Source organism: Podarcis vaucheri (genome assembly GCF_965113315.1).
Source record: "Podarcis vaucheri genome assembly, chromosome: 4".
In the NCBI taxonomy this organism is placed as follows: domain Eukaryota; kingdom Metazoa; phylum Chordata; class Lepidosauria; order Squamata; family Lacertidae; genus Podarcis; species Podarcis vaucheri.
Window position 1 is genome coordinate 35,001,354 of NC_138762.1, and position 26,401 is coordinate 35,027,754.

At 42.2% G+C, this 26,401-nt stretch overlaps 1 protein-coding gene across 2 annotated transcripts; it reads left to right on the plus strand.

The window, feature by feature from the left end:
• Nucleotides 1–4,713: 4,713 nt before the first annotated feature.
• CD200R1 (CD200 receptor 1) lies at nt 4,714–26,094 on the plus strand. Of its 2 annotated transcripts, XM_082221226.1 has the most exons (7): nt 4,734–5,406; nt 10,848–10,955; nt 13,210–13,518; nt 16,682–16,927; nt 19,781–19,892; nt 21,077–21,134; nt 22,104–26,094. In XM_082221226.1, the coding sequence occupies exons 1-7, from the start codon at nt 5,244–5,246 to the stop codon at nt 22,188–22,190; spliced, it is 1,083 nt and encodes a 360-aa protein (XP_082077352.1). In that variant the 5' UTR covers nt 4,734–5,243; the 3' UTR covers nt 22,191–26,094. The 2 variants fall into 2 exon arrangements, with proteins under 2 accessions (XP_082077353.1, XP_082077352.1); XM_082221227.1 differs by lacking the exon at nt 13,210–13,518 and having other exon boundaries at nt 4,714–5,406.
• The last annotated feature ends 307 nt before the right edge of the window (nt 26,095–26,401 follow it).

The following is a 26,401-nucleotide window of genomic DNA, read 5'->3' on the forward strand; positions in this document are numbered from 1 at the left end:
GCGGTAGTCTCGTAATCTGGTGAACTGGGTTCGCGTCTCCGCTCCTCCACATGCAGCTGCTGGGTGACCTTGGGCCAGTCACACTTCTCTGAAGTCTCTCAGCCCCACTCACCTCACAGAGTGTTTGTTGTGGGGGAGGAAGGGAAAGGAGAATGTTAGCCGCTTTGAGACTCCATAGGGTAGTGATAAAGCGGGATATCAAATCCAAACTTCTTCTTCTTGTTGTTCACCTGGCCTGTAATATTCAATGTGAATTATACTCTGGGCTGTAATAAGTAACTGCTGCAACCCCTTTGAATCTGCAGTGTGTTTCTGCTGAATGTAGCATTTCCTTTTATAATAATAGTAATAATAAATTTTATTTATACTCCGTCCTCCCCGGCCAGAGCCGGGCTCAGGGCGGCTAACACCAGTAAAATTACAGTAAAAACGTAACAGGGGGGGGGGGGACCCTTAAAATACTGCTTGTTGACATTGTTTTGCTATTTTTAGGTGTTCTGCTCTGATCTTCTTAAGGGGGTAGATCAGGATACTGTATAAAGAATTCCAAATAAATATATACGTTAAGAAGTGGTGGGATCTAACTAAAGTTTGCTGAAATGAACATTTCATTTAGGAGCCGCCATCTAGCAGATGTGCAGCAGCTATTTGAGAACAGAAACTCTTACTTGTTGGCATATATTTGTGGAAAGAGGAATTTTGTCACCAGGTCACTGTTGGCATTTATAATGTTTCTCATCGTCGGCCCACACAGCTTCTAACTATGTAGCTGAAGTCATAAGCATGACACTGCAAATATGGAAACTGAGGTTTTTAATAGGGGGAGAAAACCTGCCTAGAAATCATTTGGGAATTTAGACTTTTTCAAACACTCTCTTGTAAAAGTTCCTTCCGTAAGAGTCACCCAAAAAGAAATTCTCATTGAGGCTATCAGCAGAGTGGGTGTTTCTCAGAATAAGCAATACACATTAACTTTTCAAACGCCTCTGCAAAATTTTACCTTGCACAGGAAGCCATGGTAACTGTTGTGTCATAAGCTTCTGCTCCAGTTAAGACTGGGATCTAGCTGCACAGAATTTAGGCTGTAAATTCTTTCTGTTTCTAAAATTCCTCCCTGCTGGCCAGTTGCAGCTTCATCCATTCAATCTTCTGGAAGGTTATGGAGTTTTTAAAATTAAAAGCTAAGATTTCCTTCCTTGTGATTAGGGATGGTAAGACATGTGCTTATCCACATTTATTGTACCTTTCCTCCTCACTTCCCAGGCATGGTTTGTGCCTTTCTGCTCCATGTCTGAGTGCCCTTTTTTTGTGCTCCAGAGCTTTCCCCACCAAAACTTGCTCTTTAAAGCTGAATCAGAGCAGATGGCAATCTGTGGGAAACCTGATTTGCCATTTGCTCCGAGTCAGCTTAAAGAGTGAGTTTTTGCAGGGAAAGCTCCGGTGTGTGTGTGTGTGTGTGTGTGTGTGTGTGTGTGTGCTTGGACATGCCTGCTCTTGATGTATTTTTAATCCTTGTTGGAAGCCGCCCAGAGTGGCTGGGGAAACCCAGCCAGATGGGTGGGGTACAAATAATAAATTATTATTATTATTATTGATGGGGTTATACTCCCTCTGAAGGAGCAAGTATGCAGGGGTACTTATGGGGGGGTACTTATGGATCCTTGGCAGTCGCTTGAGGCTCAGGTGGCCTCAGTGGGACAGAGTGCCTTCCATCAGCTTCAGCTATGGCCCAGCTATGCCCCTATCTGGATGGAGATAGCCTAACTTCTGTTGTCTATGCTCTGGCAACCTCTAGGTTAGGTTACTGCGACGCATTATACGTAGAGCTCCCTCTGAAGATGGTTCAGAAACGTTAGCTGGTGCAGAATTTGGCAGCCAGGTTGCTCATCAGGGCAAGGTGGTTTGAGCATATTTCACCAATCCTAGCCCAACTGCACTGGCTGCCAATTAGTGTCCAGGCCCAATTCAAAAGTACTAGTTTTGACCTATAAAGCCTCAAATGGCTCAGGACTGACTGCAATACTTCAAGGACCCCTCTCTCCGTATGAACCGACCCAGACCTTGCAATCATCATCTGAGGTCCTTCTTTGTGTGCCTCCTCCATGAGTGGTCCAGAGAGTGGCAACACAAAAACGGTCCTTTTCTGCAGTCGCTTCCCATGTGTGGAATGTTCTCCTCAGGAGGATTTGGCTAGTGCCTTCCTTATATACCTTTAGACACCCAGGGGAAAATGTGGACCAAGTGTGGTGTAGTGGTGAAGAGCGTTAGTCTCGTAATCTGGGGAACCGGGTTCGCGTCTCCGCTCCTCCACCTGCAGCTGCTGGGTGACCTTGGGCCAGTCACACTTCTCTGAAGTCTCTCAGCCCCACTCACTTCACAGAGGGTTTGTTGTGGGGGAGGAAGGGAAAGGAGAATGTTAGCCGCTTTGAGACTCCTTAAAGGGAGTGAAAGGCGGGATATCAAATCCAAACTCTTCTTCTTCTTCTCTTCAACCAGGCCTTGGGCTGATTAATATCTCATACCCCTTTTAAATGTCTTTGTGGGAAGGGCTGGAGGGAGGGGGTTATGGGTTTGTGGGTTTTTTGTTCTTGTTTTTATAATGTATTTTGTGCTTTTACATTGTATTCTTATGACGTGAAGTGCCCTGAGATTTATGGATAAAGGGTGGTATACAAATTTAATCAATAATAATAAATTTAAAGTATGCGTACTTGTAGCACAAAAGGTGTGCATAAGCCCTAAGTTTCAAACCTCACCAGAAGCTTTTCTTTTAGGAATACTAGGTGCAGAGATACCCAGGGACCACGGGGAAAAAGCCTGTTTATGTATGCAACGACAGCTGCCCAAATGACGCTTGCTCAGAAACGGAAAGAAGATACAGTCCCAACCAAGGAAGAATGGCAGATAAAATTAATGGACTATGCTGAAATGGCAAAACTTACTGGAAGAATAAGAAACCAAAAAGAAAGAACTTTTAACAAAGATTGGGGAAAATATGTGGACTAACTGAAAAACTATAGTAAACATTTAAATTAATTAGCAGGATTAATGTAGAACAAGCAGTTAAGTGAATTTGTTAAGGAAACTTTAGATTCTAAATAATAATTTGGCGATGCAGTAAGAAAATTACCACATAAGTAACCACAAAAGGGGGGAGGGAAGTCAAGTGATGTTATTGGATAGTTTATGCAATTTTAATTATTGTTGTAAAACAGAGAATCGAAATACAACATTTGTTTTTAAAAGAGAAAAATACGTTTCAAACCTCATCTACTAGCTAGCTCTTATGCATGAATGGCACTCAGAAAACAGCTGCCATAGAAACAAGATTAGAAAGAACCACATGGTAAACATTTTAAATCTACAAATAGCATCTGTACACCTGCCTAGATCTGAGTGGTGTGTGTTAAATGCTGTGCTTGCAATTGAGGTTAATACAGCCACCATGTGGTAAGCTTTTTGTGTGTGCAACTACTGCAAAATTATTAGTCACCTATTTCCACCCACACATGCCTCATGACCTTGTAGTCTCACACTGAAACTGGCAATTGGACTATGATCCATATGGTAACTGACCAAAACTCAGTTCCCACTTCTGCACAATTCACTTAGGAATAGAGGAAGGTGCCTGCTTGGGGAGAGGTTCGCCTGATGTTGTATGATACCAGGTGACTGACAGGTGATTGTGATTTGCGCAAAATGATTTTGCAGGCCAAATTTAGACGTCTGGTGGGACTATAACAAGACCCGTGGGCCAGAGTTTCTCCACAACTGACATAAAACAAGACAGGTATCTAGAAAATTGACTTTTGATTTTTAAATTTGTATTAATCAACATGCCACCCACCCACAATTAAATAGACCACAGCTGACTCCAGGGCATTTACATGTCTTGGGAGAGTTATTTACATATGTCTTGGGAGACAATGGAAGAGTGTGCCTTTGGGGGTGAAGGTAAACCGTTGGAGAGTTACAGAGCCTGCTGTGGCTGCAGAGACCAGGAGAGTGCCCAGTTATAGGAAAAGTATATTAGCTCTAAAACAAAGTGTGATTACTAGTCAGAAGAGGATATTGAATGCTAATTACCATAATTCAAACACTGAATTGTTACCCAACATATGAGTTGGTGGGTGCAAGACACCCTAAATTATGAATTAAGCTAGTGTTAGAATTTAATTGAGGCTTCTATGTTGAAACTGTGTGTCACACCCCGTGTTAGGACCTATGCAAGACCCATGTGTATTAAGATGTGTGCTAGACAATTTTAATTTACTGGAATAAGCATGTGTGAAAAAACTAATCAAGCTAGGCAAACTTCATAAACGGTGTATAAGACACTTCCAAATCCTGAAGAATCAACTAGGGTAAAAGGTAGTTAAGAAAAGACTGATTTCTTTTTGAGGTGATAGCCTGGGGATGACACTCATTAAGACTCAAAGGATCAAGGGCAAATCTTATCATGTGAAATCTACAGTTTATCATACGAATCTTTTTCTGTCATGCTGAAGCAAATGCTGTGTATTAACTTTAAAATAAACCCGTGGTTTCTACAGAATCTTGAGTCATTTCATCTGAAGTGAAAATGCTGTTTTTCTCTGGGCAAGTTTTGAACCTTGAACACTCACTAAAATGTGAACGAAGGAACCCACCCCTCAAATTAGCTCCTTCATTTGTTCCAGTATATGTACTTGTATGAATGCCCCATTAGCGCTCATCAACCCTACCAGCAACAAGCACCGGAGAACCTGATGGCAGAAGAAATATCACCTTTTTATGGTGGAAACTACAATATAATTTCTTGATGCATGAGAATGTAGAAAGTGTAAATAGTGGAAGCTGCTAAATCATAATGCAGACAGCTCTTCAGCCCATGAGTTGAATTTTCTTCCATGAAATGGTTTGGCATTATTTTTAAAGTATCATTCACCTCAAATGAAATTTCCTTTGACACGGAAGCTTGATGGAACAACCCTGTTTTTAATTTCTTGAGTTTTACCGTGAGGGCTCGTCTTCCCAAAGAAAGCAGTCCTGTTCCGATAACTACTGAGGAAAGTGACTTCATCTGCTTCCTCTGTGTTTGGTTTTTTGACAAGTAAGCACAGGAAACCCTGTACAAGTGGCAAGGCAGAAGGAAGAGCCACTCCAACCCAAAGGACCTAATCAGTCTGGAGCACACACAGCTGCTGTAGAACCTAGGGATGTAGAAAGTGGAGCAGAGATGCTTGCTGAGATGAAGTGTTTGCATGGAAAGATGCTCGCTGTTTTGGTGGTTAAACAGACATCAGAATGGATGTCATGGTGATATAATTGTGTGCGCCATGGAAGCCAAAAGTGGAATTAATTTTGTTCTGAAGAACTGGAGTGCCTGTGCCCTGCTCACTGTCACCGTGTTGATGGCAACAATGGGTAAGTCTTACTTTTCACTGAAGGTGTTGCCTTTTCTTATAAAGTCTTCGCCTTTCAGTTTCACCCACATTAAAGGATATGTAGCAAAGTGGCTAGGGAACAGGCAGCATGGACCGGATCGTTATCATCTACTTATAATATTTAAACCTCAAGGGCAAATGGCGGCATACATTTATCAAACCAAATATTTTCAAAGAGGAAGAAAAACCTACTTTGAATAAGCTGGGAGTTGGCCTGAGTATAAATTCCTATCACAGTATTATTTAGCATAGGGATGGGAGACTTGTGGACCTCCAGATATTGCAGGATAATAATAATAATGATAATATATTTATTTATTTATACCCCTCCCATCTGGCTGGGTTTCCCCAGCCACTCTGGGCGGCTTCCAACAAAACACTAAAATACAATAACCTATTAAACATTAAAAGCTTCCCTAAACAGTGCTGCCTTCAGATGTCTTCTAAAATTTTGGTAGTTATTTTTCTTTTTGACATCTGGGGGGACGGCGTTCCACGGGGCGGATGCCGTTACCGAGAAGGCCCTCTGCCTGGTTCCCTGTAACTTGGCTTCTTGCAGCGAGGGAACTGCCAAAAGGCCCTCGGCCCTGGACCTCAGTGTCTGGGCAGAACGATGGAGGTGAAGACGCTCTTTCAGGTCCCATCATCTCAGACCATTGGCTATCCTGGCTGAGGCTGGCTGGGAGCCCAACAGCATTTAGAAGGCAGCAGTTTCCCCTGCTCTGCTCTGCTTTAGCAGAGTATATGTCTGCTCACTTTATAAACGAAGCTATAATGTCTCTCTCTTTTTGAACTCTCTTGGGATTCTGTCTATCACACCTGTTGAAAAGCTTATGACTTTTGCTGGCATCAGTTCCAGCCCATTCATCTTCAGGGCTGTAGGAAGGCTGGTCTGGTGTTTGGAAGACCACTATGTGAAATCTGAATACTTCTCCTCTGGTGAAGGAAAGCAGAAGATGGAACAACTTTGCTGGCTAGAATTGTCAAGGGTTGGTTGGGTGCAGGTATATTGACTTCACTAAAGTAATGATCAGACCTGTATCCAAAACACCAGTTTTGTGCAGGGACAATCTAACAATTAGAACAGTTTCTATCCCTCCTGTTAATATTATTATTATATTACCATTTATATGCTGCTTATATTTAAACACATTAAAACATAGGTTAAAACATCTCAAATAAACAGCAAATACAACGTTCTAAAAAACGTAATTAACAACTGAACAGCCTCCTCCAGTATCAACATAAACATTATGCATAAAAATCAGCTAGAAAAGTGCAAGGAAAATTCACAGTAAGCAACTGAACAAAATATCCTCTATAAATCAGGAAGTAAAATATTACAAATGGAAATAAACTAAAAAGTGTCATTTATAAATAATAACTTAAAGATAAATTATGGATTGCATGATGGCAGAACAATTTAAAGTTTTACTTGAGGAAACCTCTTTCTTCCACCCTCTTCGGCCATCTGCAGTGGAGAATAAATAGATTCCTACTGACCACAATAGTCGGAGAAGACGGTAGGCGAAAGTTCAGTGAAGGTTTACTGAAAAAGGCATTGTCTCCATGGTGTTGAGATGGTGGCCTGTCAGCACATTTTGGAAAACTGCTGAAAAGTCTATTGCAAAAAGGGAATAAGCTGTAATTTTGGCACGTGTCAAAACAGTCATAAAAATCCCCAGTAAATATAATTTGTGTGTATCAACCTTTAGTTTTTAGAGGTGGACTAAAATGGTCCTTTGGGCAGAGGTCTTTCCATTCCTCAAGTAACAAAACTGTGCTTTATCCTTTTAATATATTGCCTGGAATTAGTAGGTCAAACTGTATTATATACAAACACATGTAATGATAAAGCAGAAGCTCGTTTTTGTTGTTACATTAAAAGCAACTTTGGGAGAGGGCAACTGGAAATGGTGATCCAGTAGGTTCTTAACCCTTACTCTACTCACAGTTCCTTGCTCCAAGTCACCTTCCAAAGAGTGTCATCCCAACAGGGTGGTTCAGATACGCATTTGGTCCCATTAAGCACTTGTCCCACAACTATTTTATTTTACAAAATCTACATACCACTTGGTTGTAGTAAAACCTCCGAGTAGTTTGCAATAAATATTTTGTTGTTGTTGTTTAGTCGTTTAGTCGTGTCCGACTCTTTGTGACCCCATGGACCAGAGCACACCAGGCACTCCTGTCTTCCACTGTCTCCTGCAGTATGGTCAGACTCATGTTTGTAGCTTCGAGAACACTGTCCAACCATCTCGTCCTCTCTCGTCCCCTTCTCCTTGTGCCCTCCATCTTTCCCAACATCAGGGTCTTTTCCAGGGAGTCTTCTCTTCTCATGAGGTGGCCAAAGTATTGGAGCCTCAGCTTCAGGATCTGTCCTTCCAGTGAGCACTCAGGGCTGATTTCCTTAAGAATGGATGCGTTTGATCTTCTTGCAGTCCATGGGACTCTCAAGAGTCTCCTCCAGCACCATAATTCAAAAGCATCAATTCTTCGGCGATCAGCCTTCTTTATGGTCCAGCTCTCACTTTCATACATCACTACTGGGAAAACCATGGCTTCAACTATACGGACCTTTGTTGGCAAGATGATGTCTCTGCTTTTTAAGATGCTGTCTAGGTTTGCCATCGCCTTTCTCCCAAGGAGCAGGCGTCTTTTAATTTCGTGACTGCTGTCGCCATCTGCAGTGATCATGGAGCCCAAAAAAGTAAAATCTCTCGCTGCCTCCATTTCTTCCCCTTCTATTTGCCAGGAGGTGATGGGACCAGTGGCCATGATCTTCATTTTTTTGATGTTGAGCTTCAGACCATATTTTGCACTCTCCTTTCTCACCCTCATTAAAAGGTTCTTTAATTCCTCCTCACTTTCTGCCATCAAGGTTGTGTCATCTGCATATCTGAGGTTGTTGATATTTCTTCCGGCAATCTTAATTCCGGCTTGGGATTCATCCAGCCCAGCCTTTCGCATGATGAATTCTGCATATAAGTTAAATAAGCAGGGAGACAATATACAGCCTTGCCGTACTCCTTTCCCAATTTTGAACCAATCAGTTGTTCCATATCCAGTTCTAACTGTAGCTTCTTGTCCCACATAGAGATTTCTCAGGAGACAGATAAGGCGATCAGGCACTCCAATTTCCTTAAGAACTTGCCATAGTTTGCTGTGGTCGACACAGTCAAAGGCTTTTGCATAGTCAATGAAGCAAAAGTAGATGTCTTTCTGGAACTCTCTAGCTTTCTCCATAATCCAGCACATGTTTGCAATTTGGTCTCTGGTTCCTCTGCCTCTTCGAAATCCAGCTTGCACTTCTGGGAGTTCTCGGTCCACATACTGCTTGAGCCTTCCTTGTAGAATTTTAAGCATAACCTTGCTAGCGTGTGAAATGAGTGCAATTGTGCAGTAGTTGGAGCATTCTTTGGCACTGCCCTTCTTTGGGATTGGGATGTAGACTGACCTTCTCCAATCCTCTGGCCACTGCTGAGTTTTCCAAACTTGCTGGCATATTCAGTGTAGCACCTTAACAGCATCATCTTTTAAAATTTTAAGTAGTTCAGCTGGAATACCATCACTTCCACTGGCCTTGTTATTTGCAGTGCTTTCTAAGACCCATTTGATAAATATTAAGATTATCAATAAAAACAGTTTTAAAATAAGCCATTAAAAATATTTGAAAAGTAATTAAAAGTAACAGTAAAAAATTTAAACATGTCAGCATCTATGTTTTATTTTGTTTTTTATATGTGCTGGGAGCTGCTCAGAGTGGCTGGGGAAATCCAGCCAGATGGGTGGAGTATGAATAAAATTATTATTATTATTATTATTATTATTATTATTATTATTATTATTATTAATGGATGGACTTCCCTAAACAAATATATTTCAAGCAGGTGCCAAAGGTGTATCACAAAGGTGCCTGCCTAAATGTCAACAGGCAGGAAGTTCCCAAGTGTAGCTGCTGCCACACTAAAGGATCGATTGCTTACGATTGTAAAATGAATACTGTATAGCACTTATAACAGTGTCAGATCTGCAGATTTAAGTGGTTAGGTATGGGGTGAGGCAATCCTGCAAGTAACTGCTTCCAGTTATATACCTTGAACTTGACCCAGTAGCAAATGGGCAACTAGCGCAGATCTCTGAGCAGTGGTGTTATATGCAGACAGGGTCTTGTTCTTGTCAGCCACTGTGCTGCAGCATTAACTGCACTAACTGCACTGTTTGGGTCAAGTGCAAGGGAGGCCCCACATAGAGTGCATTGCAGTAATCCAGTCTTGAAGTAACCAATGTCTGAAATATTGTGGCCAAGCTCTCCCAGTCCAGGAATGGCCAAAGCTGTTGTACCAGAAACAGAGGCACTTCTAGCCACCGAGGCTACCTGGACCTCTAGTGACAAAGCTACATCTAGAAGCACTTCCAGGCTGCCTATCTCCTCCTTCAGGAGGAATGTAGTCCTGCCCAGGTCAGGCAATTGACCATTTTCCTCTGATGTGGGAACCATTCACCCACAGTGCCTCCAAATTTATTGGATTCAAGCTCAGCTTGTTTTCCCTTATCCATCTCACCACTGTGTCCAGGTCCCACACAACTTCCCGTTCCGCGTTATGGAGAAATTTTCCTGATTCTCTGTTCCTCATGCCTTCTGCCGAGGTGGTATTTTCAGTAAACAAAGGTCCACCAGACAGCAGTTACGTTTGCTTATAGTATGAATTGGTTCATCCCTCAAATTGCTTTCTCAAAACTCTGGTTCAACATTCACATTAATGGTTTCTGTAGAAAGCACTCATTATTCTCTCACACTCATTTTAGTCTTACAACAAGCTTGTGATGTACATTAAAGGTGATTGGCCCAAGGTAAGCTTCCCAGCTGCGTGGAGAGTTAAACCCGAGTCACCCAAGTCCTGTTCTAGCACTCGGAACCACTACACCAAGACTGGGGAACCTGTGGTCCTCCAGATGTTCTTGAAACCCAGTGCCAATCAGCCCCAGCCCCAGCATGGACAATGGCAGGGGATGATGGGAGATGTAGTTCAACAAACCCTGGATAACCACCCAGAGACTGCACCACACTGGCCCCATACCACTAAACACACACACCTAATTGTGCATTCCAGTGAAATGTGAAAATTACAAATTACAGTGCATGTATCCATTTCCAAAAGAAGATCTTGAATGATTTTGGCAGCCTCTCCAGAGGCTGAGTCTTCTCTTGTGGATAAATTTATATGGTCGTTATACTAATAAATCTGGGCTATGTGCCTTGTTTAACATGTGTTGGTGTCTTATTCACCGGTCTAATCTTTCCCTCGGTTTCTAGAGTAATTACATGGACTGTGTTTATTTATAACACCAACAATAACAACAACCACAACAATTATATGTCATGGTGCTTTTATAGTTTTGTCTTATGACTGTTTTTAGGATCATTCCCAGCAAGAGGGTCCATTCAAAATAAGTCTGAACAGCATCATGCCAACAGTTCAGTCACAGCAATGATGGTGAACAATATTAAACCTCAGCTGGCAGAAGGTAACATTGCACACCTGTATTTATTAATTATAGTAGAGCAGATAACAATGCTATTTTACATAAGTTTAGTTGTTAAGCCCTGGAGAGATTAATGACTAAGCTTGATTTAAAAGGAGAGAGTGCTATATCTAGTATGTGAACACACTACACTATGCTACACCTATAGGGTGGATTTAGAAAAGAATTTTACCAATATTTGATTTTGTTTATCTTTTTTAAACGTTTGGTGAGTGCCTCTTATGCTTTTATATTGCAAACTGTGTTGTGGTATTCGACTGAAGGGCAGTATGAAAATGTAATAAATAATAATAATAATAATAATAATAATAATAATAATAATAATAATAAATTTTATTTATATCCCGCCCTCCCCAGCTGAGCCGGGCTCAGGGCGGCTAACAACAATCAAATAAACAATCAAATAATAACACATTCTAAAAATATTTCATTATAAAAATTAGTTAAAATCAAATTGATGGCAACCGATTAAACAAAATTCTGTGCAGGTTGCCAGAGGAGGGAGTCAGGCTGCGCCCTGACCAAAGGCCTGGCGGAACAACTCTGTCTTGCAGGCCCTGCGGAAAGATGTCAAGTCCCGCAGGGCCCTAGTCTCTTGTGACAGAGCATTCCACCAGGTTGGAGCTGCAGCCGAGAAGGCCCTGGCTCTAGTTGAGGCCAGCCTAACCTCTCTGAGGCCTGGGACCTTGAGGGTGTTATTATTTGTAGACCGTAGGTTTCTCTGTGGGGCATACCAGGAGAGGCGGTCCCGTAGGTACGAGGGTCCTAGGCCGTATAGGGCTTTAAAGGTTAAAACCAGCACCTTAAACCTGATCCTGTACTCCACCGGGAGCCAGTGCAGCTGGTATAGCACCGGATGAATGTGATCCCGCAGCGAAGACCCCGTAAGGAGTCTCGCTGCGGCATTCTGCACCCGCTGGAGTTTCTGGGTCAGTCTCAAGGGCAGCCCCACGTAGAGCGAGTTACAATAATCCAGTCTGGAGGTGACCGTCGCATGGATCACAGTGGCTAGGTCAAGGCGAGAGAGATAAGGGGCCAACTGCTTAGCTTGGCGGAGATGGAAAAATGCCGCCTTTGTTATAGCTGTAATCTGCGACTCCATAGAGAGGGAGGTATCGAAGATTACACCCAAACTCTTAACGGACGGTGCTGGTACTAATTGCACCCCCGCAAGAGATGGGAGTTGCCCCCCTGATCCCATATCTTCCCGCCCCAGCCAGAGGACCTCTGTCTTCGAAGGATTTAACTTCAACCGGCTCCCACGTAACCATCCAGCCACAGCTTCCAGACATCTGGTCAGTGTGTCTGGGGCCGAGTTAGGATGGCCATCCATCAACAGATAGAGTTGGGTGTCATCAGCATACTGATGGCAACCCAGCCCAAAACTCCGGACAAGCTGGGCGAGGGGGCGCATAAAGATGTTAAAAAGCATCGGGGAGAGAATTGCACCCTGAGGCACTCCACACACCAAGGAGTGGCGTGATGACAATTCCCCCCCAAGCGCCACCCTCTGTCCCCGACCAGAGAGAAACGAGCGCAGCCATTGAAGGACTGTGCCCTGGATCCCCACGTCGGCAAGGCGGTGGTCCAGGAGTTCGTGATCGACCATGTCAAAGGCTGCTGACAGATCTAGAAGAATCAGCAGCCCTGACCCGCCTCGATCCAGCTGCCTGCGGAGATCATCTGTTAGGGCGACCAGAGCCGTCTCGGTCCCATGACCAGCGCGGAAGCCGGACTGGAATGGGTCCAGAGCAGATACAGTAATAAAATAAAATAAATTGGATTGCAGAAAAGCTGGAAACAGATGTTTGAAATAAATGAAATTAAAAATTCAGAGCAAATTTGTTCGGTTCATAATTCCCAGCATTTTATTCCAGTTTCAAAATAATTCTCCTTGCGTTTGATAAGTTTACCACTTTCTGCAGATTACAGCAACAAGATTACAGTGTCACAATGACCAGACATATCAGAGGGTGTAACTCTCATGATACATATCTCTGCTGTTAAGTTACCTTATAGTATATCTTAATACAAGGGTTACACCGCATCAGTGTGTTTAACAACCTTTCATGGTAGTTTCTTTCTAACACATTGGGAAACCGTGTTTTTGTGATTCCTTTTGGATTTTATTAAGGAGTATTTGAGGATTAAAAAAACAGCTTGGTCTCAAATGTAGTCCTCAGATCCAGCTAGGAAAACCTACTGATGGTACTTTTTTATATATATATCCTTCCAGGCAAATCAAAAACGGATGCAGTGGTTGGCACTGAAGTTATACTGACCTGTCCCCATCAGAGACCTATGATAATGGTATCTTGGAATGCCAACTTAAAGAATGGAACAGTTTGCTATTTATCATACATCAGTGATAGAAATCAAACAGGGGGAAACTGCAGTGAGGATAGCATGTGTTGGTTATCTAGACCAGACAAGGACTCCACCCTTCAGATAAAGTCAGCACAAATATCCAGTGAAGGAATATATAAATGTTCTACAGCAACTGCTGATGGAACATTCAGCCATGAACATAATCTAACCATATTAGGTAAGAAACTCCATGTTCTTTTCCTTACCTATAAATCATAATATGAGACTGCTACATCTATTTTATTGAATCCAAACATTTAAAACTACTTTTAAGCTACTGGCAACCACTGAAAGCATTTTGAAGTAATATTTAAGCACAACAGTGATAAAAAAATGTATGCAATAAAAAATAACCTAGAAAATTGGATTAAAAACAAACTATTTCTACTTCTGCTCTTCCTTCTACAGCTGCTGTTACAACTACTACACGTTTATTAATATTTTTTAGTTGTGAACAAAGAACCTAGAAATGACATAGTCTTTTCAGACATAGGACTTAAAGATTCTTCTGTTTCAATCTGCTTTTTCAGTGCCTCTTCTCTGCTTTCTTCTCAGCATGACCAAACATGAATATAAATACCAGTTCCAAAATGCTGAAGTACACAAGTTTGAAAAGGCTGACAAGGATGTACAAGAAGTGAAATGGGAGGGAGGGAATAGAGCTTGGGAAGGAAAGGTTGAATATAGCAATAGACTGTGCAGAAAATATACAGTAAATTTGTGGTGAGTGAGACTGCATTTTGTTATCCACACCATTAGCAGGATGTGTTCTGAGGGAACTACTGCTCCTAAAATGTCACAAAATCTCCCTTCCCTGTTTTGGTATTAAACCAGCAAAATCCTTTCACCCCCCCCCCGTGTGTGTGTGTGTGTGTGTGTTTTCGTTAACATTTTACCCTTGGTATTTCAGAAGTCTTTGTTTTCTCAATGAAAGTATGACCCTTACTTTCTCCATGATATTGCTGGCCACTACAACTAACCCCAGAGCTTCCTTCAGTACTATCTGCCATTCTTGCTCTCCTCAGATATCCGCTAGTTCTCTCCTATCAGATTGAAGTGAAGCAGAAGGGGTGTGAAACAGGCATCATTCAGGCCAATGCCCCTCACTCTCAACTCTGCCACATCATACAGTGGAAGGTCACCCAACACATTCCACACCATTGAACACATAGGGAGATCACACAGGATCTTTCTTCAAATACCTGATATTCTGCAGCCGAAGAAAAATTGGCATGGTGTCTGCATTATTCCAGAATACCGGCAGAATAACATTGACACCACGTGGAACTCTGCAGGAAAATCCAGAGAAAACATGCATTATAGTGTTTTAAAAGCCATATGCCTCAAGTGAGTCACCTCTTCACACACCTGACTGCTCAGCTTCATAAAACTCAGGCTCCCTCCAACTCTCCAAGCAGTCTCTAAAAACAGCATGATGAGAACTGTAGTCTGCACTAGTTCTGAGCTCCATAGACCTTGAGATGGCATCCTGCCACATGAAATATCCTATTATAAAACATGTTTTGTGCTTATCGCACTTCTGCCTGTCTGTCCAAACTACCCATTCAGACTCCTCACGCTCACTATGTAACCATCATAACAAATGTCAAATGGAGAAAAACCTTTACAACTCTATAGTTCCAGTCTGTGCACTCTGCCATTGTTGAAGGACGCTGTCGTAGGATTCCTTATGAAGAGAGAGTTTGGAGGAAATGTACCCAGATATTTGCCCCACTGATTTGCCCAGTCTATTAGGACTTAACCCTTGTTTTAATAATTATTTTAACTGTGTAATGCATTTTATTCTGTTTTAGGTTTTTTGTTCTTTGTAATGGTTTTGGCTACACAAATTTGCACCACAGTACAGTCTGCTCTCTGGTCTGGTGTGCAGGGATCAGAGGCTGCTCCCTGGATGCCTGCAACTTAAAGTCTGTCACGATGTGCACTTCTGTGCTGGGAAGAGAGGATGATTTTTAAGTCAGACTGGGGATGAGGGGAAGAGGGGACTCCTAACAAATTAGTTTCCAGAATTCTTCAGTGGAAGCTGTTTAAAGTGGTATGCTACAGCTTCCAGTGCCTAGTGCAGATGAGACCTAATCGTCCTCTCTGCCCTGGATGAGTCAGTGGCCAGCCACGCTGAGTCAGACCACGAGTTCTTCCTGCTGTAGTGACTCTGCTCATTACATGGCATAGTGGTCAGCAATTCCTGACAGCATGTATAGGAATATGTTTACTCATCAGGTTTCATAAGGGACTTATTTCTTCCTCAAATGTGTACTGTATTTTGGTGCAACATAAGATACCAATAGAATATCATACTCTCCAACACTTCTCTGATGAAAGCAGGGAAGTCCTATTAATTTTATTATTTATACCCCACCCATCTAACTGGGTTGCCCTAGCCACTCTGGGCAGCTTCCAACATATATAAAAACTGCAAGAAGATCAAACCTCTCCATTCTGAAGGAAATCAGCCCTGAGTGCTCACTGGAAGGGCAGATTCTGAAGCTGAGGCTCCAATACTTTAGCCACCTCATGAGAAGAGAAGACTCCCTGGAAAAGACCCTGATGTTTGGAAAGATGGAGGGCACAAGGAGAAGGGGACGACAGAGGACGAGATGGCTGGACGGTGTTCTCGAAGCTACCAGCATGCGTTTGACCAAACTGCGGGAGGCAGTGGAAGACAGGAGTGCCTGGTGTGCTCTGGTCCATGGGATCACAAAGAGTCGGACATGACTAAATGACTAAACAACAACACTACATTAAACATTTTTATTTTTTTAAAAAACAACTTCCCTATAGAGGGCTGCCTTTAGATGGCTCAGGAGGCAGATAGCCCATACCCTCCAACATTTCTCCAGTGAAAATAGAGACAGCCTAATGAAAAGTGGGACATTCCAGGATCAAATCAGAAACTAGGATGGCTTCTGTAAATCCAGGACTGTCCCTGGAAAAGAGGGACACTTGGAGGGTCTGGAATATGCAGCTCTGCTACCTTTTATGTCTATCTTTTTATGCCAGAGGTGGGGAACCAGATGTGCATACCCTCCAACATGCTGCAATGGAAAACACCCATCTTCTGGGGCCACAGGACAGGGGGGCATGAGATACGGCTTTCAGCTGCCTGTGTTAAGTGTGTGTGGTTGTATGTGTGGATGGGTCTGGCCCTGCTCTTGCGGGATCAAGGCACCCCCACTGCTCAAATGCAGTTCCTGACAGCTTTACACTGAGTTAATGCTGCCCACAGCCCAAGCACCCTCCATTTTCCGCTTCTAATCTAGAGTAGATTAGAACCCACCACTTTGATACATTTAACTGCCTCATTTATTTGTTCCCTCCAGTACCTCCTGAGGCGTCCCTGATTCATGACGACATCAATGGAACTGCCATTTGCAAGGCAGTTGCAGGGAAACCAGGGGCACAGATCTCATGGTCCCCAGGAGGAGAGTATAACACCAAGAGTGAAAATTTGCTTAATGGCACACAGACCATCACCAGTATATACAAGGTCAACAATTCTGAGGGGAGCAAAGTAACTTGCTTTCTCTCCCATCCTGCATGGAAGGAGTCCTTCAGGCTCTCATTAGGTAATCCTAAGAATCGTTTTCTCTGTTTGTTAATTTGTGGTTTCCACTCTCTGATACATTTTCCTGAGAGATCTCAGGATCACCCCCCTTTTCACACATATTCTTTTGTCAACTAGGACTTCTCTTTTCTCCCATGTTTGCAACTTATATGAAATCTTGATGACTGAGTGGTTTGATGTTCTGCTGCATTTTCCAGATTACCTCTCCCATTTATGTGCCACTGATCTAGATTCAACTTGTAATTTACCCTGTTTTATTGTTTTTTCATACACACACACTCACATATTTTTAATTGAATATTTTTGCAATGGGAACCAAACAGACCAGTAGCAAATTACTAAACAAAGGTACAGGTAAGGTATGGGATACAAAGTACCTCCCCCACCTTCCTTTTTTTCCTTTGTCTTTCTGTATTTTTATCAATTTTAATTTTTCACATCGCACATAAGATAACATAACTCAATACATCAACCACTTTGATTAAAACTATCAAATCAAATTCCTACATTTCACTCCCAAAAATCTTTCCACATATTAACATGAGATCTTAGGGGGTTATAAACAAAATCTGCTTGACGCTTATAAAATCCAAAATGGGTGTCACACATTATAGAACAGATGGAGGATGGAATTCCCTTTGGTTGCATGAATCTGACACATCAGCTTTTCAGCCAAGGAGGAAAGATACCACTTATGTAAGAATTTCCAAGAAAATTCCCTTAATTGGGCCAAAAGAGTTTTAAAAGTTCCCCATTTTTCATTAGATATTATTACTTGAAGGTCCATTTCCCAGGGAATTAATATTTTTTTTTTAAAAAAAATATTTTTCTTTATAACATTTTGAGTGCTTTAGCTCAAAAGACAATTCATAATGTTCCTTTTCAGTATTTTTATCAATGTTCTTATGGTATACCACTCTGGATGCATTTGTGTCTAGAAAAATGGGATAAAAATAAAATGAAATAAAAATCAATTTACTAATATCCACTATTATCCTTCTTCTGGTGGTGTGTTCCAGGGATCTTGGGTTTGGGGCTCACATTTTGGCCTGTAATATTACTAAAAAGTAGAAAATTTTCCCCAAAACGATTGTAGTTCCTTTTCTGTCTAAGGGCCAGGTCTGGTGTAATGTTTTCCTTCAGAGGCAGCCTTTTGGAATTATTCCCATGGAAAATTCTGCATGGAACAGTTTAGGTCAGCAGTGGACATTTAATATTTTGTTGAGAGCTGCCTAGAGTGGCTGGGACAACCTGGTCAGATGGGTGAATAATAATAATAATAATAATAATAATAATAATAATAATAATTAATAGTAATAATAATAATACTTATTTAATATGCTCATGTTGGACTGTTTCAAAGTCCTATTGCTTGCAGAGATTTTCTAATGTTCTCCATATCCATTGGAAATCAATCCCAAAGCACTGCCATGAAGGTAAATATTCTGCTGGAAACTGATGGTGTCTAAATGAAAAAGCTGCACGGTTTGCAACAGTGATGGGAAACTTAGGCCTTTCACATGTTTGCCTGGAGCTGATGGGAGTCAGAATTCAACATTATCTGTAGATGGCCAAAGATTCCACACCCCTGCAGCAGTATTCCAAAAACAGTATTATAATTCCGGACAATTGTCCTTTATAAGCATCTATCCAAGAATGCTTTTCATAGGAATTCATAAGAAGAGGGTGGCTGACAATCACGTTTCTTAACTTTAATGCATTCAGTTAATGGATGCCCAACTTTAGAAAAGTTGTCCTTCGTTTTCAGATGGTGTAGGGTTTGGGTATATTTTGTTAAGTTTTTCCATTAAAGCAATTATCTGGAGGTGCCAATAGTCTTGCAAGTCACCTGCAGATGCCTTTGGCCACCATGAGTCTGGCTGCTGCAAACAGGAATCAAAGTAGCTCTTTATAAAGAGCTTTTTTGGGCAAAGGTGTTGAGCTTTTTTTTGCCCAAAGTTGTTGTCAAAATCTAAACTTCTGACACGGGGTGCCATGGATTCCAGCGATTTCCGCCCAGACACTGCTTCCAGAGGCCGAAACATTGTCCGGGAAATTCCGGACATATGGCAAGCTTAACTCAGGGCATCACAAGGGTAGGTCTCTCCTGTGGATATGCTTATATGCATTCTCCCAAATGTGCACTGATGGGGTGTGAAATGGAGGTTTGTTCCACAGGCTTGCCATGCTTCTAAATCAATTGTCTTGCCTAGGTCACTTTCCCATGGTTGTCTTAAGCTACCTGTGGAACCCAGTGAGGTTTCCAAAAGAATCCTATATACGGTATACTGGAGAGTAAGCCCTTATCAGGATGTGGGTGGCACTGTGGGTTAAACCACAGAGCCTAGGACTTGCTGATCAGAAGGTCGGCGGTTCGAATCCCCGTGCCAGGGTGAGTTCCCGTTCTTCAGTCCCAGCTCCTGCCAACCTAGCAGTTCGAAAGCACCTCAAAGTGCAAGTAGATAAATAGGTACTTCTGTGGCAGGAAGGTAAACAGTGTTTCTGTGCGCTGCTCTGGTTCGCCAGAAGCAGCTTAGTCATGCTGGCCACATGACCCGGAAGCTGTGCACCGGCTCCCTCAGCCAATAAAGTGAGATGAGCGCCGCAACCCCAGAGTCAGTCACGACTGGACCTAATGGTCAGGGGTCCTTTACCTTTAAGCCCTTATCAAATACTGAGTTTTGCTTTAGCATAATTTCAAAACTAGTTAAATACCTTGTTGTTTGGGCCTGAGCTTCAGGGGGTACATACAAATTCTAATCTGCAACCATATCTTTTGTTGATTGATCTATTAATTCCATCCATTACACCCATGTTTCCTAACTGGCATTTCTTGCACTTTGCATATTTCCAGGTGGACAAAGTAAAAAAGAAGATGTAACAATCACCATTCTATTTTCCAGCCTTGCTGGTGTCTTGGGAATTCTCCTGCTTTTAGCTTTCATCATCCACCTCCTCTATAGAAGGTATGTATGCCAAAGTCCTAACATAAGCCAGTTCTATAGCTCTGTACAATTGGTCAGCTGCCACAATGACCATAAATTCAACTTACTACAGAAAAATAGCAAGGCATTATTTATACAGCTTTCTGCCTCTAACTAGGTTCACGTTGAAATTCAAAGAACTAAATGGATTTCTCCCCAACCTAGTCATAGAATCATAGAATCATAGAATCATAGAGTTGGAAGAGACCACAAGGGCCATCGAGTCCAACCCCCTGCCAAGCAGGAAACACCATCAGAGCACTCCTGACATATGGTTGTCAAGCCTCTGCTTAAAGACCTCCAAAGTAGGAGACTCCACCACACTCCTTGGCAGCAAATTCCACTGGCGAACAGCTCTTACTGTCAGGAAGTTCTTCCTAATGTTTAGGTGGAATCTTCTTTCTTGTAGTTTGGATCCATTGCTCCGTGTCCGCTTCTCTGGAGCAGCAGAAAAAGTAGTCACAACTACTTTTCTTGGTTTTCTTGTCTCTGTAAGGTCTTCCTACATTCTATCCTATGAATCACCTTCTAGTTCCAGAGGCAGAAAGCTGTATAAATAATGCCTTGCTATTTTTCTGTAGTAAGTTGAATTTATGGTCATTGTGGCAGCTGACCAATTGTACAGAGCTGTAGAACTGGTTTATGTTTGCACTTCCCAAACCAATTTGTGAACCAAAATGCAGCCATCCTTAAAAATTCACACTTCTCTGATTTTTTCAATGTGTTCTCCAACCAAAACATGCATACAAAATTGCATATATTTGTGAAGATAATAAGGAAAATTCATTTGGATGAGAGAAATTGTTTGCAAAATTACCTTAAAAATGTGTGCAAATTCTCATGCAGACTGGTGTTTTTTTAAAAAAAAAAATTGCACGCTGATGTGGAAAATGCTATAATGAACTGAAAATTGAAAAACATGGGAAACTGAGATAAATGTTAATTGACAGATTAATCAGACCCTATTTCTAACAAAGTAGTGGTGATACTCTATATTGGCAGTGGAATGTGTACGTGTATTAGGATCAGTTGTAAGATATTTCGATGGGTACACTAGATCTGAAATTATCCTAGGGTCTTATAGATGACATGTTGATCCAAACCCATTTTGCATGGTATCTGGAAGAAGGAATCTGATTATATTCTCCCCTCCCTGCATATGCCAGAAAAAGAGAAGTTGCTGCACCCAAAAGTCCTGAAACAATGTCAAGACCAAGCATCCAGGTAAGACCAAGGAAATAATAAGAGATTTGCTCTGAAACCAATTTTTTTGTGTTAAAAAGGGCACAATACTTTTACCATATGGTATAGACATATACAGGCTGCTAGCTATGTTGCCAATCATGCTCAAAAGCCACCAGAAGTGCATAGTCACAGTACTCAGTACACATTAAATGTTTCCTGGAAGCCACCTCACACTTGTTGTGGGCATTCCTCACCATGTATCCACCTATTCTGAGGCTACAACAATCTGTGTGTATTCTCGCCTTCCTTCCTTCCAATCTTCTCTTTTCTGAAGACTTCTTTTCTGGGAGGGGAGATCCCCATGTATCCCCCAGGTGTTGTTAGTACCACAGTATGGTCCCTATCAGAATTGCTCCCCATCCCCTCCCTGGCTGCTTGCAATGAGAGGAAAGCTTCCATTTGGTCAATAGATTACATAGCCTGGGCTGTTTACGATTATTATTATTTTTACAAAATTACCTGCAAAGCAGGACATTTTGTTTTCTTAATGGTAAAAATATTTTCGATGACTTTTCTATAACTCTTGAAAATCATGTGGCATAAGAAAGAAAGAAAGAAAGAATAACTAATACTCTGCCCATCTGACTGGGTTGCCCCAGAAACACAAGCATGAATTTATGACTAGCAGTCAAGAACTTTCCAGTGAAGAAAATATCCAAACAACTGAGTCTACTGCTAATCACAATTCCATGCTTTAATAACTTTGATATTGCCACCCACAGTGTATTTCACAAAAGAAAAACTCTGCAGTATAAAGGGAATCTTTTCTCATTATTTCTATTGCGGTGGTGCAAGGGGGGGGGGAGTCAGAACATTTTTCTGCATATCATGGGATGAAAGAAACAAATGGGCTTGTGGCAGCTTCCTTCATGTTTTAAAATGCTTCAGAGTTTTACTTAGGTGACAAGCCATGTTTTCTTCTCAAAGGGATGCACTTCTGTTTTGTAGGAGAGTGAGTTGGAGCCATATGCCATTTTCGTACAAGTGGAAAATGTGATCTATGAGAAAGCAGGTGACTTCCCACAGAGTGAATGACACTTCCCACCAGAGCTCTTTTCTTCAACATGAAACTGTGTCTGACTTGAACTGTGTAAGAGAAAAATACATTGGGGGGTCATTGACACCTTACAGTGACCCTCCTATGGACATGGGTACATTTTGGCTTTCTGTATCCTTCCCACAAACCCAACATCCTGTTGTCTCTCTCTGCCAATGCCCCATACTTGTCAAAAAACCAGAGTCAATTATCTGTATGTAAAAGAGGCTGAGCAATTATGCACCTTTTCTCCAGGCTCTGTGGAATTCTTCCAAGAACGCTGCTGGCCTTAAATATTCTGCTCTGCATCATAACGAATCTTCTTTTTCTCACATTGACTGTATTTTTCCAGTCTAAGCATTCAGAAAGCTGTTTCGAAAACTATGACAAGAGGTATTCTAATTAATTGTCACCATCTTTCTGCCTAATCCAAGCAGACCAATCACTTTAATATGGGGCATTAAGTACAGGTTAAAAAGATCAAACCTATCCATTCTTAAGGAAATCAGCCCTGAGTGCTCACTGGAAGGACAGATCCTGAAGCTGAGGCTCCAATACTTTGGCCACCTCATGAGAAGAGAAGATTCCCTGGAAAAGACCCTGATGTTGGGAAAGATGGAGGGCACAAGGAGAAGGGGACGACAGAGGATGAGATGGTTGGACAGTGTTCTCGAAGCTACCAGCATGAGTTTGACTAAACTGCGGGAGGCAGTGGAAGACAGGAGTGCCTGGCGTGCTCTGGTCCATGGGGTCACGAAGACTAGGACACGACTAAACGACTAAACAACAACAACAAGTACAGGTTGAACTGGGAAGGGCTCTCAGGGCCAAATTACTTTTTAAGAGCACTGTTCTTAAAAGGGGACCATGTGTTGAGATTCCTGCAATGCAGGGAGTTGCACTAGATGACTACAATTCCATTATTCTAAGGACCATATAACCAGCATTCCAAGGAACTGTGCCACAGAAGAAAATAACTGTTCTTTCTCTGACTGACAGACGTGGAAGTAAGACACGCTCCTGGAAGACCGCATCCTGCAGAAGGACATCTTCCTCCTAAAATTCTCTGGATTATGTTCTTTATGTCGGTGAGGTTAATAGGGAGAGAGCAGGTATGGTGTTGTCAACTGAGTCAGACTTCGAGAGCGAGCTAACCTACCAAATAGAATTGTTGTGAATGGGCACGTTGCCCCAAACTCCTTGGAAGAGTGGAATTAAAATATAATAACTAATAGTAATAGAACTAGGGATAGCTCAGACTCTTAATCTCGGGGATTGGGGTTCGAGCCTCACACTGGGGGAAAGATTCCAGCATTGCAGAGGTTGGATGACCACTGTGGTCCCTTCTAACTCTACAATTCTGTGATTCTATAAGAGAAAAGTGCCTGTAGCCCTTTGTGACAAAGGGCCTTATGAAACTTCTCAAAAGTTAATGGCCGTATGTTGTCTATACTTTGCCATTAGTGAACAAATAGCTCTTCACAGATCAAGAGCAGAAAGGGGTTTCTGAGGTTATGCATAGGAACCGAAGAAGAGCCCTGTGCAAAAGCCTATCTATATGGCATCCTGTTTCTCACAGTAGCCAAAAAGATTTCTATAGGAAGCCTATAAGGAGGACACAAGTGCAATAGTGCTTTCCCTTTAGCAACTGGTATTGAAAAAAATGTCCCCTCCAACACAGGAGATAATAACACAGCCAATATGATTAGCAGGCATTGATAACCTACTATCAATTGAATTGATCAGCTGGCTGCTGTTTAGACTCAGCTGAGCACGCAACAATGTTCCTTGATTCTCTGAGAGCTCTAAAGTAAGAACTGGATCCAAAATGTAATAAAAAGAAGGAAAAGGAACCCAGCTTAATCAGAGCAATAAGGATGTGAATCAGGACTGGGCTCAGACTTGAGGGGGTCCTCTGATGAACCCCCTCCTCTGTCAGTGGGCCTTAGGAGGCTTATCCAGCTGTGGTAGCAGGTCTAAGTTGCATTGGGACACTGTGCCTAGCCAACCAGAGCAACACTAGGCTTGGCGGAATTACTGGAAATTTAAAGAATAACTAGATACAGCCTCCAGCACAGAGGCCCAGGGCAGACATTGGGAGTGAGCCTTGGTTGCTGCCCAAGGATGCAATGTACCTGGGTCTTGATATGAATATAGCTTCAACAGCAGCAGCAACAACAAAGTAATCCATAATGACCTTATATTACCTTGTCAAGAGTGACTAGGTGGAATTTCAACCTCATGGTCTGTCACGTTGTGGGAGAGAAACATTGTTGTGCACATGGCAACAGGGGTCTCTGTGCATACTTTGGGTATGGTTTCCATGGAATAAAGGTAGCCAGAGACTTGTGATGTCTTTGTGATTTCCACAGACAACAAAACAGGCCACTGGGTGTTCCCAGCTCCACCTGTGAGAAGGGAATGGCTGTTCTTCTCTCACATTAACCCCCAGCTTTGGGATGTGGGGAAGCTCAGCCCTGATTTCCAACGGTTTTCCTTCCAGAACCACCCATCTATTGACAGACATCTCCTTAACAAACCATGGTCATTTACTGCTCTGCCAGGGCCATCAGGATAATCTGCACCAATCCTGATTGCTCAATTAGCCCTCTTCTGACCAAATCTCAGCATTAGAACCTAAAATCTCAGGGTTGTTCAGATGGCGTCTAGACTAGCCCCTACCCCAAAATGGACAATGCTTCTTAGGCCTCTTCCACTTGCTTTCCCTTAACAGGTCTGGAAACTTTTTTATATAATTCTCAAGGAACCTTCATTGATAAGCCAGTGTGGTGTAGTGGTTAGGGTGTTGGGTTAGGACCTGGGAAGCCAGAGTTCAAATCCCCACACTGCCATGAAGCTCACTGGGTGACCTTGGCTGGATCTAGACACATCAAAAAAGCAATTCTGTTCAACGCGTTGTAAACGTCATACAGGGAAATCCTGTTGGTAAAAGACGGGACTCCACAGTGCCATCTGGTTTCACAGTGTTATAATGCATATAAAGCGCTTTGTCGTAGCATTTGTAGCATATAAAGCTTGTGCCAGTCACAGCTTAACTTACCTTGCAAGGTTGTTGTGGGGATTACTTGAGGAGGGGAAAACCATGCATGCCACCTTGAGCTCTTTGCAGAAAAAAAGTGGGATGTAAGTGCAACAAATATAATAATAATACTAATAATAATCCATCCATTTTACTGAATGTGTGCAATCTAATTTGATATTTCTGCAACTTCTAAATTTAGAACAAATAAAAAATATACATGGAGTTTTCCCTGAGGCCTAGACCACCATTGCCTCCTGTTGGACCATATATACCCCAGTGAAGTGTGATTACAGTGGAGCCGTGAAACAAGGTCTGGTGGGTTTTTTTTTGCATATTAGGGGAAATGAAGTAATGAAGAAATGAAGTAGAGAAATGCTGAGTGGTTTTCCTAAAGTCACACAGGATGTCTGTGGCAGAGACAAGACCCATGGGTGCAGACCTGTGAAGAGAACTTGAGAAGATGTGAGCTCTAGCTTCCTTGTCTGTTTGTTCCATCTAATAACCAACCAGCAGAGCAATGAAATGGGGCCACTTCCAGACAACGTGAGGGTTTCTGTACGCTCATGGGATTCCCCAGAGATGCAGGAAAATATTACTTAGTTAAAAAGAAATGGAGACAAAATCCCCTTCTGTGGATGCATAAAGTCCTTCCATAGGAACAAAACATTCAGAACAGCAAAGGCTGCGTACGCACACACAAGGCTGTGTGTACACACACACACACAGAGCATTTTATTCTAGAATCAACGGAGTCAGAATACTTGTTATTTCTATGTAGTCCACACACAATCTACACCCACTGCATATTTCTGTTGCCCCTGAAAAGCACATTCTGAAAATAAAAGTTCATTGCAGGTTGATTCAACAGTCTGATGCTTTGAAAACAGATGTAGGTGGTGCCAGCAATGGAGGGTGAATCCACACCTGACCAATGATGTTGTGGGTGGGCATACACCCAGGTGGCAAATGCCACTTCAACAACACATTTCAAAAGATGCCTGCATCCAGCACTGAAGGCATACAATAATGCAGCGTGTGCACTTCCTAAGCCACCACAAATTTACCACAGACCAAACTTTCATAATACCTCACATCGCCTCAGACACTATACTTTCCCAAGGAGTCAGTTCATACATGTATCTGAGAGTCATCAAGTACTGAGTAAGC

What these genes read in the sequence shown, in the direction of transcription:
- CD200R1 (XM_082221226.1), top strand. Translation starts at nt 5,244, where the DNA reads ATGGAAAGATGCTCGCTGTTTTGGTGGTTAAACAGACATCAGAATGGA. An exon ending in GTCCTTCAGGCTCTCATTAG is followed by an intron (nt 16,928 to 19,780) that starts GTAATCCTAAGA and finishes GCATATTTCCAG; the next exon opens with GTGGACAAAGTAAAAAAGAA. An exon ending in TGTCAAGACCAAGCATCCAG is followed by an intron (nt 21,135 to 22,103) that starts GTAAGACCAAGG and finishes TCTGTTTTGTAG; the next exon opens with GAGAGTGAGTTGGAGCCATA.